This window comes from Exophiala aquamarina (assembly GCF_000709125.1).
Source record: "Exophiala aquamarina CBS 119918 chromosome Unknown aczIA-supercont1.3, whole genome shotgun sequence".
Taxonomy (NCBI): Eukaryota; Fungi; Ascomycota; class Eurotiomycetes; order Chaetothyriales; family Herpotrichiellaceae; genus Exophiala; species Exophiala aquamarina.
Window position 1 is genome coordinate 166,156 of NW_013550585.1, and position 15,110 is coordinate 181,265.

General features: G+C 50.2%; 4 protein-coding genes across 4 annotated transcripts; 3 read left to right on the forward strand and 1 right to left on the reverse strand.

Annotated features, from left to right (window-relative positions):
- Positions 1–838: 838 nt before the first annotated feature.
- Positions 839–2,513, forward strand: A1O9_03663 (T-complex protein 1 subunit zeta; the record flags this gene model as incomplete). The annotated part of the gene is made up of 2 exons (XM_013405956.1): positions 839–845; positions 895–2,513. The coding sequence occupies 2 exons, from the start codon at positions 839–841 to the stop codon at positions 2,511–2,513; spliced, it is 1,626 nt and encodes a 541-aa protein (XP_013261410.1).
- Positions 2,514–3,811: 1,298 nt separating this feature from the next.
- On the reverse strand, positions 3,812–5,086 carry A1O9_03664 (CAMK/CAMK1 protein kinase; the record flags this gene model as incomplete). The annotated part of the gene is made up of 4 exons (XM_013405957.1): positions 3,812–4,484; positions 4,537–4,867; positions 4,920–5,010; positions 5,066–5,086. 4 exons carry the CDS (start codon positions 5,084–5,086, stop codon positions 3,812–3,814), a joined length of 1,116 nt encoding a protein of 371 aa, XP_013261411.1.
- A 5,609-nt stretch (positions 5,087–10,695) lies between these two features.
- A1O9_03665 (uncharacterized protein) lies at positions 10,696–12,049 on the forward strand (the record flags this gene model as incomplete). Its single annotated transcript, XM_013405958.1, has 8 exons — positions 10,696–10,706; positions 10,755–10,857; positions 10,913–11,083; positions 11,136–11,201; positions 11,299–11,423; positions 11,474–11,730; positions 11,816–11,972; positions 12,022–12,049. The coding sequence occupies 8 exons, from the start codon at positions 10,696–10,698 to the stop codon at positions 12,047–12,049; spliced, it is 918 nt and encodes a 305-aa protein (XP_013261412.1).
- Positions 12,050–13,037: 988 nt separating this feature from the next.
- Positions 13,038–14,122, forward strand: A1O9_03666 (ribosomal RNA assembly protein; the record flags this gene model as incomplete). The annotated part of the gene is made up of 2 exons (XM_013405959.1): positions 13,038–13,097; positions 13,157–14,122. The coding sequence occupies 2 exons, from the start codon at positions 13,038–13,040 to the stop codon at positions 14,120–14,122; spliced, it is 1,026 nt and encodes a 341-aa protein (XP_013261413.1).
- Positions 14,123–15,110: the final 988 nt, after the last annotated feature.

Genomic DNA, 15,110 nt, shown 5'->3' on the forward strand with positions numbered 1-15,110 from the left:
TCAAGATTGAAATAAGAGTGATCAACCATGATCACCAGGGTAATTTCGTGGGTAGTGCTAGTTGAGGAGTAAGATTGATCACCGAGCGACTTGCCTTGGACGAGTAGGTCGGTAATCTTCAACCCCTGATGTTTCACATTTTCGGAACCCTCATTGGGGAGGAGTCCACTCGTTAAACAGTGCTTCGACGTGAATGAAACGCGAGGTCCGCGCTAGAATTAGTATGACCACCAGGCTCCACTACTCTCTTCTGTTCGCCCGCAGGAGAGAATATCCAGTCACTGAACTCGGCGTTCGGCGGCATCTTAAGCAGCAGTCTTAGAATGCTAGGGGCATCGTGGCGTAATGGCATGCTGCTGGTGGAGTCCACTGACCGTCTTCCATTGCTAACAGCTATGGATTGAAGTACTGTATATGTACGAGTAGCATTGGCGGAGAGCTCAACTTGAAGTTACTTGCAAGCTGAACACGGTACCCTGGTACGGAGTAGCTACCTATCTATACCTAGGTGGGTATAGCTACAGAAAGGAGTGTCGCTAGTACTATCTAAGCCTAGCACCCTACGTCTACCAAGAGCCCGCCGCTTTAGACTTCATCCCGCACGCGTATCATAAAACAGCGTGAGTATTCTCGAAATCTTGGCATCAAACTGGAGATCCCCTCGTTGCCTGCGCGAAATTCATGGACGACTTGGGCGAATCTCTAAAACGATCTCTTAACGCAGGCCAATTACTCCAGTCCTGGTTATCAATCTTTCTAGGGTTTGAAAGGGCCGTCGCTACTATTCTAAGATTCTTCTGCGTTATTAGATAGTCCATTCGCCCCGTCGCAATTGGCCATGTCTGGTACGTTTTCTGTGTCTTTGTCAAAACTCTTACTGATGAATTTGTCTAGCGACCCAGCTCCTCAACCCAAAGGCTGAAAGTCGGCGGCGCGGTGAAGCGCTCCGAATCAACATAAATGCTGGCGAAGGCCTTCAGGATGTTCTCAAGTCCAACCTGGGTCCTTCGGGCACCATAAAAATGCTTGTAGATGGTTCTGGACAGATCAAACTCACCAAGGACGGGGCAGTGTTGCTGAAAGAGATGTCTATCCAAAACCCCACCGCTACTTTGATTGCAAGAGCTGCCACCGCGCAGGACGAGATCACCGGCGACGGAACCACCTCAATCATTTTGTTGATCGGAGAGCTTCTGAAACAAGCTGACAGATATATTCAAGAAGGACTGCACCCTAGAGTGATTGTTGATGGATTTGAGATCGCAAAGGCAGAGACTTTGAAGTTTCTGGACACGTTCAAAATACAGAGGGAGGTGGATCGAGACCTTCTCCTGTCTGTTGCAAGAACATCCCTGTCCACCAAGATCAACAAGGCTCTAGCCGACCAACTTACGCCCTCCATAGTCGATGCAGTCCTGGCCATCCATAGACCTCCAACCAAACCGGATCTCCACATGATTGAAATCATGAAACTACAACACAAAATGGGCACTGACACTCAGCTGATCCGTGGCTTGGCATTGGACCATGGCGCACGACATCCAGACATGCCAAAGCGAGTCGAGAACGCACATATCCTCACCCTCAATGTCTCCCTGGAGTATGAAAAGTCCGAAATCAACTCCGGCTTCTTCTACAACAGCGCTGAACAGCGCGACAAGCTGGTAGCCTCTGAGAGACGATTCGTTGACGAAAAGCTGAAGAAGATCATCGCCCTAAAGAATGAAGTCTGCGGCTCAGATCCCAAGAAGGGGTTTGTGGTCATCAACCAGAAGGGTATCGACCCTCTTTCGCTTGACGTCCTGGTCAAGAATGGCATTCTTGCCCTCCGTCGTGCGAAACGACGTAACATGGAACGGCTGCAGCTCGTGTGTGGAGGTCAAGCCCAGAACAGCGTCGATGACCTGGACGCATCCGTGCTAGGCTGGGCAGGTCTTGTCTACGAACAAACTCTGGGTGAGGAAAAGTACACGTTTGTCGAAGAAGTTAAGGATCCCAAATCGGTGACGATTCTGATCAAGGGACCCAATCAACACACCATCGCCCAGATCACCGATGCAGTGCGAGATGGCCTGCGCAGTGTCTACAACACGATTGTTGACGGCTGCGTAGTACCGGGAGCCGGGTCCTTCCAGATTGCAGCGGCGACCCACCTCTCCTCGGAAGCCGTGAGAAAATCCGTCAAAGGTAAAGCCAAATGGGGCGTTGCAGCGTTTGCTGACGCTCTTCTCATCATTCCGAAGACTTTGGCTGCCAATAGTGGACACGATATTCAAGACGCCCTTGCCGCGCTGCAGGATGAGCATGTCGAAGGAAATGCTGTAGGCTTGGATCTTGTCACAGGAGAACCTATGGATCCAGTGCAAGAGGGTGTCTATGACAGTTTCCGAGTGCTGCGGAACAGTATCGCCAGTAGCCAAGGGATTGCTAGCAATTTGCTCTTGTGTGACGAGTTATTGAAGGCTCGACAGATGAGCCGGCAATCGGGACCGGGAGGCATGGAACAAGAATAGAAGCGAAGTCGAATACCTCATAATGAAGGTGATGATGATCCGGTGCGCCGAAGATCATGAACAATCCCGGCAACGGGTATACGCGGACGTATTAGCGATGGACTATGCCGACACCATAAGCTCTGGTGAGTTGAACCAGCCTTGGTTGAAGGAACGAGTCCAGGTTAACAAGGCAGCACTCTCCATGGCAGAGAAGAGTTCGGAGGCGGCCTCTCCATCTATTCTGGAGGTGAACTTCGACCTACGACTATCTATCTCCCTCTCATGGGCAGGGCAAGGGCAAAATGTCCTTATATACTTCTACGGAGTATGTCGACCACCAAGAAAGAGACAAGGATGTATGGGAAACAGCAGTCCAATTTCTACTTCCCTTCGCATGTGATCCTAGTCTAAGAGCACAAGTTGCTCTCAACGGCGTCGCGCTCAAGAGAGTAGCGATTGTTCCCCTGGCTAAGTATCTAATCCAGCAAGCAGACAACTGCCGGGAGACTCCTCTGCCACCTCCTATCTCCCAAGTTCCCTAGCATAGAAAAAAAGCTCTAGAAGCGTCTACTTAGAAGGATGGTTACGAAAACCATCGCGCTTTCATGATTGCTTGTACAGTGCTCCCTTTTCTCATTGTCCGTTTTGTCTATTGCTATGCAATAATGTCGACGCATCCTCCCCGTCCATGATGTGCTGCGTCGAGCTGCACATCCTCTCTCCCCAGCTGAATTGTAGTAGTACCTATGGATGCGTTCGAAACAAGATGCTCCCTCACACAGTTGCTTGCTTTGAAAAATAACAGATATGGTTTGTCGTCCATGGAATACAGAGGAAACTCTCTCCTCTGACATTCATGACCTCTCTCGCCCATTGGCAGCAGCTACTTGCTTATCAGGAAGAAGACAATATAATGTAAAATGGTTCATTCAATAGTCGTTAGCCGTGGGTTATTTCCGGCTATTTCTTCACGGCCACACGGAAACACGGTGTGTTCAGATCCGCGGGCCAGATCAGACACAGAAGAGTTTGGAGACCTGTCGCGATCTTTCTTCCTCTCTTCCTCTCGCTCGCTCTCAGCGTTTGCCTCTCTATACCGCCGCGCCTTTGTCTTGCTATATGATATCTTTTGTCTTTGATATCGAATCCATCCGTGAATTTCAATTTCCATTCCAAATTTCTTTCCAATCCCTAACATGGCAGAAGCAACAGCTGGACACCAGCATCTCCGGACTATCCGCGGCTTAAGGCTAGGCCCTGGACGCTGGTGAGATGAGAAAATCGAGAGAAGGGTTGGACACATCTTAGGGACTGCATTACTCCTTCTTGCGATAGAAGTTACTGACAGTTTCAAGGATGCGCTGCTCCTGTCGGCGAATCTGATCATCAGTCTGGCCACGGGCGTTTCCTCGGGAGTCGATTTCCATGGCATCGGGATCATGGTCTGCTTGCTGTGCGCCTTCTGCTGGCCCATCGCGGCCACCGTGCGCTTCTTCTCCTTGAATCTGCTGGCCCTGGTCATTGAGGACTTTACTCCCATTGACCATTTCAGGCTTCGGCTTCGGATCTACGCTCATTGCACCATCCATGTGTCCGGCAGCCATTAACCCTCCGCCTTCTCGCAGTTTGTTGATTGCGCGGACTGTGTCAATGGCCTTGTGCAGAGTCCTTCTGGCATTGAAGTTCTTCTTGACTATGGGCAGTAGATCTTGGCCTTCGCCAACTTTTACAGGGCTCGCTGGGTCATCTGGCTTTATCCACGGGTGTTGTAGGGCTTGATGCGCAGTCATGCGTGCTCGTGGATCGACGGTCAGGCAGCGTTTGATGAAATCCCGTGCGGGGTCGGAGACGTTTCGCCAATACTCAACGGGAGTGAAAGAATAATCGGCTGCCAAAATTGCTTGCATTTCTTCCAGATTGGAATCCCGATCGAAAGGGGTATAGCCGCAGAGAAGAAAATAAGTAATCACGCCGATAGCCCATATGTCACTAGATCAAGCTCTGTCAGCAGGTATCTAAAGGGTGCAATCAAAACACTTACACTGGCTTCCCGTGGCCAGACTTTTTGAAGATTTCTGGGGCCATATAACCAGGGGTACCGCAAGTTGTAGTCAGGACATGGAATTGCTCCTCATCCATAATTCTCGACAGGCCAAAATCGGCGATGAGTAGATCTGCATTATCCTCAGGGGTTCGGAATAGGAGATTCTCTGGCTTCAGGTCCCGATGAACTATTCCATGATCGTGGAGGTAGGCGACTGCAGATAGCGTTGCACGAATTAGATCAGCGGCATCAGATTCGTAGTATGAACCTTTGCGACAAATCCGATCGAAGAGTTCTCCGCCCAAAGCAAGATCTGTGACGAGGTATACTGCAATAATGAGCCAGGGGGTAAACTTCTGAAAAGAAGGGTGTGTGCGCACGGTTGTTCATGGTCTCAAAGTAATCGACGAGGGTCAGAATGTTGCGATGACCGACAGATACTCTTTTGAGAACGGCGATCTCGTTGCGAACCTATTGAAAAGGGGTCAGTTCGTTCTGCGCTCACTTCGACGATCCCTTGACTCACCATATGCTCTCGGCCGGCCATAAGGCGCTTGTTGATGACTGAAAAAGGCATATAAATCAATCCCACGTGGCAGAATGCAGCGAATGAGGTATACCTTTAGCAGCATAGTATCTTCCGGTGTCTATGTGTACACATTCTTTCACCACTGAATAAGAACCAGCCCCAAGTGTTTTCCCTGCCAGAGATCAGCCAGCGGGTCCGCTCCCTAGACTTCTTGGGCTCACCGGTCTTGTACCTGCAGGGCTGTATCTGGGGTTTCTGAGCGTTTGCCTGTGACGCCATGGTGGGAATTGTTGAGTCCGACCGGGTGGGCTGTTGAGTCCTCGATATGAGTAGAATATGATTGTGAGATCGCAGGTGATTGCGAATAAGGCTGGTTGCCAATGTCAAATGAGGGCGGCGAAGAGGTAGGGAGGACCGAGGGAGGGACTTGATTCAAGTCAACGGATAGGAGATGCGAGACTACGGGTCCAGGAGGTTCCAGTAGCAATGAGTTGCTTCAGCTGCAGAATGTGAAGCTGTTGGCCGGCGAAAACATGCCAGCTGAGACTTGCAGAGTCGATGCTGACCTTATTGGGAGAAACTGGTGCTGATTTGATTCGGTCTGATCACAGTTGGATGCCCCTCCACACCATCTCACACTGTCAGACTCCCCATCTGGTATAGCATGCAAGATCACGTGCCATAGTCACATGATACGGCCGCGCACATCTCAAACCTGGCCCGCATTTAGCTTGGCGCTGATTGCTTACATCATCCGAATCCTCGTGAACAGAGAAAGCGAAGCAACAACTGCACGAGTAAGATCGTGTCGGTCATGGACGTCTTCGCATAAACCCTCGGAAAGGACCCAGCAGAAGAAGAAATCCGAAACAACAACAAAATCCAGTAGTTTTTGGCTGGGGTCCGTCCAGGAGGCTGGTTGGATTGCCAGACATCTGTCTACACTGTTAGAGAAGCATTGCAAATAAAAGGATAATTCATGTCATCCACTATCTTGCTTCGGCAGCCCACCGATGGGCACATAGATCAATGCCGTACGAATATGCTAATGTAGATTGGAAGCAGAGCAAAAATTTTCTACACTTGGTACTGTGCTCCGCGCAAAATCTTCTTGAGGCAATTCGAGGCCCTGGCCCTGGCCAAAGCAGCTCCCCACATTTTGTTGCGAGTACTATGCTGCCTGTGAAAACAGAATTGAGATTAGCTACTCCGTGCGAGTAGACAGCCCATGACTGAAATAGCATCAGCAATACTTGGTGTTCATCTCCATGAATGCCCAGAACCCTGAGCTGACCCCAGGAAAGGTGCCACGTTGCCAGCGCAAAGGACCGATCGACTTGGCTCGGAAAGAGAGTTCAGGCCTACTGCACCTTGGAACAATTCACCAAAACTTGACTGCGTGCTCAGCGTCATACCTGCCCCTGTCGACTGCTGAGGGGAACCCAACTGACAGACAAAGCCCCACATGTTATGATCGTGCCGTAGGCCTCCTCGTGGAGCATTTCGTGTTGAGTACTCCGTACTGTGTACGAGTATGTGCTCGATCGTGTAGCTGAAGGATTCAAGTCAATTAATGGGTCTGAGCACCGAGGCCCGGCCCGAGGCCTCCACGGACAACAGCCTGGCTCTCTGGAGTTGGCCATAATTTGACGTTGGTGCACCTGAACCGCAGTCTCGGTATTCGTGCATATCCACACACCAAGGTACCTTAGGTACCTAAGCCTCTAATAGCGTGTTGCTAACGGCAACTGACATACTGGTCCAAAGTCTTGACTCTTGACTCTTGACTGAAGCGAACCTCCTCGCGTACATTCTAAACTCGGGGCTCTACCGTGACCTCGTCGCAAGGATCAAGACCTGGTTTTCTTTTTGGGCAGTCATCTTCACGTTCTTTGAACCTTAACCTGTGAGCCTCAGACCACTTGAGGGACAAAATCACGCGTGCAATACCCATGACAGGGTACCTTACTTGACTGGCGGCCGGGAAAAGATGCAAAACTTTGACGCAAGCCGTGAGAGATGCGGGGGGGGAATCACACCTAACGCCCGTCAAAAAAAAAAAATTCGATAGACCTTGGCGAGGCGAAGTCTGCGTGGATACACCGATCAGGAGGTCAGCAAACGCTCCCCAGCCAGCAAAGATGCCGCATGATCCTGCTTCCTGGCAAGCTAAGAAAGCGGTGTGGCTTGACAACCGCACGAATGCGTCTCAAGTGGGGAACTAGCACTTTAGTGAGAATCCGCACAACTGTCCATTCCGGAGGACGGAGTGCAGAGGTCTGAGGCTGCCCACGTTCGTAGCGAAGTCGGGAGGCCGATTGGAGGAGAAGCTGTGCCCTTGTCTGCCGCGAAGTGCGAATGTCCGGCATAAAGCTGCCAGCTGTTCATGTTGAGGAGTCGACCAGCCGAGCGACGTGGAAACAAGGCCTGGAGGGGTTTTCCAGCACCTGCAGTATCATGCATCAGACAGGCTGTCTGCTGCAAATCATTCCAAACCCTCTTCTGCAGCAGTGACAGGAATAGCAAGGTCACTTTTTCTTATTTTCGGTAGCGTTCCATGACCCTGGGTCAAGCAGAGTGTGACGGATAAGAAGAAATCGACCAAAAAATTCATCATCCTAGATAGATCAAGGTCTGGATTGCGTTAATTATCATTAGGCAGCACTGGCATATGTTTTGAGGGCGGCATTGATGGAAAAGAATCGCCTCTTTTGGCGACGAATAGGTCCAGTCTGTTCATGTTGTCGAAGAACAATCCTTGCGTCTTCATCCTGCCCAGCCCGCCTTTGCCCACATTGGGGGATGCACAAAGTCCACTTGGGAATTCGCTTAAGTTTTCCAAATTCCTCGAAACTCGGAGCAAAGGCTAATGGACCAAATGTCGTCATCTATACCCACCGCAAATGCGCTGAGGTTGTCACTGGTGCAGTGGGGCAGAAATATAGACCTTGGCTCAAAATCCAAATACACGGCTTTGCTGCCTTCATACCCGCTAAGGCTCGTCACTCCTGCGCGCACGATGTTTGTAACAAAGGTAAACCACTGTCGGGCCGCCCACCGCCTTTGTGGGAGGGGCAATCCATAGTGGCCTGCGACCAAGTCCTAAGAATTGCCCGCATGCTGTAGAATTCAAAGCTGTTGCCCACAGTCGAATATTCGAAGAAGCCTCTGAGAAACTAAGATATAACGGTCTATGCTCGTTCTCGGGATTCAGGACCCGTGGTCGGCGCAGGATAGTACTTCCCAGGGATTGACTAGGGTATCCCGAGATTTGGATTTTAATGAGTATGTACGGAGTACGAGTAGTGTCATTCATGGGTGAAGTTCCACTTGATTCGTGGGTTTCGCCCCCTGTTGCACGGCAGTGATTCAGCACGACACATTTGCTAGGGGCAGATTGTCATCCTTGCTGGTAGTCTCACACGGCACGATCCGCTCGCCTGGTCCAGCGGTTGGAGTTTTGAGAGTGAATTTCGGTCCGCCTTGTCTGCTTGTTGTTGTGCAGCCCCGGCTGCTAAAGTCTAGGGCTCTGCATTGAGTTCAGCGGTTGCATTTCGCCTCTCAATGCTCATCTGGGCCTCAAGATTTAACGAGTACCTCTTTGACTAGTTATCATGTCTTCAGCCACTTGGACAACTTGGTATCCCCTTGTCGACAGCTAAATCGCTCGTGTCGAACGTTTAACCAGCGCATCCTTGAGGCCTTCTTAGCACTGAGCTCATGATTCCAATGGCTAGGTTTAGCTAAATGTTCCCTTTTGGATCACCCGACACCAAAGGTCATGATTTCCTTGTTGAGACAACTTCGATGGGACTGGTGCTCGAATGTGTGTTTGTGCCATAGAGCCGGTTGCACTGATAGTATTCCCCCCCGTGATCACCCCAGTTCTCGATGTATGCCATATTCTTGAATAGCAAATATAGACCAACACAAAGAAAGATTTCCAGTGAATCGAGGAGGGGTCCGTGTGCTTGGTTCATGGTCCCACATCCACCGATATATGATGTGGCTTTCTGGGTTGACTGCATTACCCTGGTGTAAAGAGGCTGTGGGTCCCCGCCAATAGAAGCTCCCCGTCCAAGAGGTGATAGCTGATGCCTAGGGTTCCTAGACTCATGCACGCAATCACATTTGGATTCTTACCAGCTAGGGGTGTCACGGCGATGGTTCGCAACCAGTTCGCTCGTTACATCCTCGGCGCACGCTCCTCCCACTAGAGACCAAACCCGACACTCCGGGTTGAATTTTTTACAGGCCGACCAGGGAAGCCAGCATCCGCTTTCAGAGCCGGCACTCTTTACCAGTAGGAGTCCGTAATTGTCTTGACAAGTATAGTCGCTCTCGGACACTAACCTTGTATAACGCGTTTGTGTTTTATGAAATAGTAGTGGAGTTCAGAGCAACCTTGCCTGATGATGACTTGCAACCTGAGTTGCACCGGCTGGCTGTATTCCCAGAAATCAAGTTGCTGGTAGCGTTGATGCTACATTGGCACCTGCCCTTAAAATTCTTCTGCTTTGAGGCGGGAGGTGTTGTAGCGATGACGCTGGAGCCATAGCCACTAGATATGGAGCCTGCTAGACTGCCATTTTCCTAGCCTAGGTTTGTGGACATTGGACAGCATTCGTCCACGCCAATTAACTGGGCTTTGGAAGGGTGAGAAGTAGTGTCCATCGTGCACACATTAGACCTGCATCGCCATTCTGACGTGGACGAGGCACACTCGTGCAATCCAGAAAGGCTTTGGTGCGTCAGCCAAACACATTTTAAACCTTTCTCGATAAATTGGCGCTCGGCCATTCGTCACACGGGTGACAACCCGGTTTTGTTTTTAGGAACCAGAATTCATTAAGGCGAATCCTTGCCTGGATATCAGCATCAAAGTCGAGAGATTCGTGCGAGGATACCAACCTTTGTGCCTTACGGAACTGCCATTGCACAAGATGCTATTGTCCCGTGGTTGGTGTTCCAAAATCCTCTCTAGGCTGGATCTCTAACCTAGCTGAAAGGCAGTGCACGCTATTGGGTTCCGTGTTTATGGGTTCCCTTCTTGGACGTTGAGTTCTCGCATTGCAGATGGATTGATGCCAAGGTGGGTTCTTCCAGCTGGTTTTAGTCGTGCCAGAGCCACCCACACTCGCATCGGGCTCCCACTGCCTTAACCGTTGGGTAATCCACATTCAGCCACGGCCTCATCCTTGTGTGGGACGCTGACTTCTTATGATATGGCTTAGTATGCGATCTGTCCAGTCCAGATTTCCTAGCGGGATCCATCCTCACCTGTCAGCTTCATCGTGTTACAGACCTGCCCAGTTCTCCTGAGGACATCCCTTCTAGCGGACTGCCGAACATACGACACAATTATGCCACGTTTCCATCTGCTTTCTTGAAGAAAGCAGATTGGATGGTCTGCATTTCGAGCACCATCGTCTCATGCTGATCGCTTAGGGGGTCTCTCCTGCTGCAGAAGCTTCTTATACTCGTTCACGGCTGGATATTCAAGGTCGCTGTATCCTGATTCCCCAATCATCGCCGCATCCATTATTTGACTGAAAACACCCTTTACTTGAATTCCCTAGTTGCCCACGTCGGACAGCGCGAAGTAACTTGTTGCAACGCCATACGAGATGACTGAAACGTGAGTCTGCCATCCCTGCCTCGCACATAACGCTGACCAGCTATCAAGGTCTAGCCAGTCGGAACGGTATGAACGCAAGGTCACATACCTTGAACGCGAGTACCAAGACTACTCCTTCAGACGAGAGATATACCTTGCCCCAGTGGACCTGGTCAGTTCCATGAAACCAATACAATACATACTTCAGAGCTGACTAGCAGGTGCAGGAGGAAGAAACTCGGCTTCGTGACCAGCATGAGATGCTGAAGCTGATACATCAGGATTGGGATAATTCCCTACACCCAGATTTCATCAAAGATCCAGAGGTGGTTCTTGATTGTGGATTTGGGTCAGGAAACTGGGCATACGATCTCGCGGAATACGACTCAGACTGCACAGTGAGTCGCCTTTCCAATCTAGGTGAGAAGTTCTATACTCATATCTGTTCAGGTCGTGGGAGTCGACATCTGCCCCTCGATGGCTCCACCAGACCAGTTGGAGAATATGGACCTGCAAGTAAGTCAAAAATGTGTTGCTATTTTCTCTATCATTATTGTGGCCTGTCAAGTTTTAACTTGACCACAAAGACCTGTGTCCTGACGCTGATGACAAGATCGCCAACTTGAATGAGCGTTTTGAGTTTGCCGAGCCAGCCACGTTCGATCTTGTCCATTCTCGTTTTGTCGCAAGCGGTATTGCTGCAAACCGATGGCCAAATTACATTCGGGACATGCACAGGTGCAGTGAGGTGTTCATTCTGTCGCGATCAGTCGTTTGACAGGTGACAGGGTGCTGCGGAATAATGGATGGGTGCAAATAACTGAGTGGGATCTGACCTTTCGGTCTGATACAGGGGATATCGACAACCTCCAGGCCCTCCAAGAATGGACTAGGGTTTATATCGAATCCCTAGGGCGCACAAATCGCGCCGAAGGGAAGAAAAGTGCAAGAGTAACAGTCGACTGCGAGACCTGGCTCAGAATGGCCGGGTTTGTCAACGTTAGCTCCGATATTCGAGACGTACCAACCTGTGCATGGCGGACGGGTATGTTGATCTGATACGTCGAGGAACTTCATGGATGACCTATCTGGCTGACAGGACCCACTAGATGAACCATCTCGAAGCATAGGTGAGGCCAATCTTCCGAATACAAGAGACCTCATCCGATCATTGGCCTTGTACCCAGTCATACGTCGAGGGGTGCAGACCAAAGAGCAGTTCGAAGCGCTTGCAGATGCTGCTTGCGCGGAACTGGGTAACGTTGACGCTCGCCCATATATCCGGCTGTGGGTACTGTCAATTCAGCAGATACATCCTTGCTAACATTCCACATAGGTACACGGTATTTGGCATGAAGCCTTGAGGAGCTTTAGAGAATGCCGATCGCCTTTCCACTGCCAATGGCAATGACCTGCAACCGCCATTTGAATGTCTGCGGACAGGCCGATAATGGGTGATGTGCGGTAGATCTGGATCATTGTATCATTGGATCATGGTGACGCTGGCACAGATGAGTCGGCCCCTTCAAGAGCTATGAAACCACGACGTCGCCGTCAACATGGCCAAGTTCAGCGTTGTGATCTGATCAATGATGCCCGAAAATATTTGGCGGATATTAACACTGGTCCACTCCCAGGCCTAAGATTCCCCGGATTTCAGAAACCGCCATTGGACACAATTCCCTTGATGGGAATATCTGGGAAGCGTTTATGGTCCTAATCAGCTGGAGAAGGGAATACGGCCGTTCTGCTGAGTAGCTATGCGTTGCCCAGATGACTGATTGGCTAACTCTGATATGAAAATGCTCACTCTCGACACTGTCTGATGTCGGCTGATATCTCGTCCCTCTAAATGCATCGGTGGGCTTGATGTCTGGACCAGCAGAGAAGACTGTCATTGACGGTCGAGCTTGGAAGCTCATGTCACTTGTACCTGAATGCTTAGAAAGACCAGACGATGGATGGGATGAACGACCACTGCATTGGTCTGGGGAAGATATCATCGCCTTCAGTCGTCTCTTGAATTTGAGCCCAAGTATCTTGTAGACAGCTGTCATATCTTGAATAGATCAGGTCTTCTCTCAAAAACCGTATGGCGGGCGTCATCAGTGGGCCTCCGTGTCGAAACTGCCAGTTTTAGTTGCAAAGGGTGTCCTTAGCACCTGCACTAATTACTTTAGAGATCGCTTACCTGGCTGCTTACCTAAGATCAGTCTTATGTAAGCCAAGCGACCAAAATGCTTGGCATTTCTTTTCTGTTCTGTAGAACTTCGGACTCTCGCTGGCGGTGCACCGAACATAGTATTTGCACTTCCTGGCTCCTCATGTTGCTACTGAGATCCGACAATCGCGATGCCTTCTACATATAAAAAGGACAAGCCATGGGATGTCGACGGCACAGACCACTGGACGGTACGAGCAAGCCTCTATAAATCACTGGGCTCTTCTTACTGACGTGTTGGCGCTGCTAGACCGAAGAATTTAAACCTGAACATAATGTTGCTGGTACCTTCACGGAAGAGTCCTCCTTTGCTTGTCTCTTTCCAAAGTACAGAGAACTCTATCTCAAGCAGGCCTGGCCGCTGGTCACGAAAGCTCTAGAAAAGAAGGGTATTGCATGCACTCTAGATCTAGTGGAAGGTCGCATGGAAGTGCGCACAACACGGAAGACCTTTGACCCTGCCGCCATCTTGGATGCTCGCGACCTCATAAAGCTGCTTGCCCGTAGTGTTCCTGTGCCCCAGGCCATCAAAATTCTTCAAGACGACACTGCCTGCGACGTTATAAAGATCAGAGGCCTTGTGCGGAACAAGGAGCGATTTGTCAAGCGAAGACAGCGCCTGCTCGGACCTAATGGTTCCACTTTGAAAGCGCTGGAACTCCTCACTTCCACCTACATCCTTGTCCAAGGCAACACAGTCAGTGCGATGGGCGGGTACAAAGGCCTCAAGGAAGTTCGGAGGGTCGTCGAGGACTGCATGAATAACATCCATCCTATCTACCATGTGAAAGAACTTATGATCAAACGTGAACTTGCCAAAGACCCAGAGCTAAAAAACGAGAGCTGGGACAGATTCCTTCCACACTTCAAACGGAAGACTCTGAGCAAAAGACACATTCCGCACAAAGTGGTTGACAAGACCAAAAAGGTCTATACTCCATTTCCTCCACCACAAGAGAAGAGCAAGATCGATCTGCAAATTGAAAGCGGAGAGTACTTTCTTGCCAAACAAGCCAAAGACCGTGCCAAAGAACAGGAGAAGCGGGAGAAACAGCAGGAGAAGAAGGAAGAAAAGGCGCGTGCACGAGCTGAAGCATTTGTCGCTCCCGAAGAAGCGTCCGAACCTGGGAGAGAACACAAGGCGAAGAAGAGAAAGAGTCAAGAGGAGAAAACCCAGCTCCCATTGTCCAAAAGACCCAAGGGCAGCAGGGGATGAGCATGAGTTCCTTGTCTTTTGGTGTGCAGGTGAAGTTACCAACTGTAATCAACCACCCTGGAAATTACAAAGAAGCGATGGGCTCGGGTCCATGTCCCAAATCCTCGACACGCGGATCACATGTTTATTGGTTTGGCTGATCAAGACGAGCATGTATCCATTTGGACAAGCCACCACACCCGATGTCATCAACCCTCCTCTTCTGCTGTTCACTTTCCCAGTTGTTAGCAAGTGGCGGAGGCAAAAGGTCAGGTTACGACTTCTACTTTTGCATCTGAGAGCAGCCCACTATGGCTAAGGCCCCAACCTTTCAAGACTCTCCGAGCAAGTAATGTTTTGGGCACTGGTGTCGAGCCCGCTACCCACATCGGTCACATAAGTGCAACTTTTGTTGCGCAAGGAACACTTGAGAGAGGCTACAACGAGAATTGACTGGACCCATATTCGGGGGTGTGGCCTCCTCCTGGCCCGCTGTCATGACCCATTGATATGTGGTCATCCACACTGGTTGCTCTTGCATGGATCACTTGTTCAGACCTGACCACTTGCAATTGTGGAGGCTGAGACCATTCAATCATGTGAAGATGGAGAACAAATACCGATCGGCTACTTCACCAGCCACTGAGGACACGGGACACGCCCGAGCTCGGAGAAACCTTTCGCCAAGAGATTAATCCGACTTTTGGTCTTATCCTGTTACGGACTAACATGGAACCATTTCGCCGCTTCCATCCTCCTTCTAGCGCAAACTCTGTTATTGTTGCAGTGCTAGGCTAGTACCTCGTACGCTGCACGGAATATCCACTCTCAGAGTTTCAAGCAATACTGAATCAACCAGGGATCCTGTAGTCTTTCTATGAGGTGATCGGAAAATACGACTAAGCGCAGATGGGGTTCCTGTTCATCCTGGAGAAGTCTTCAGATTTCACATTTGAGGCATTGTCGTTGCGGCCACTTGCAACAAAAATGTGCACATCACTCAACAAAC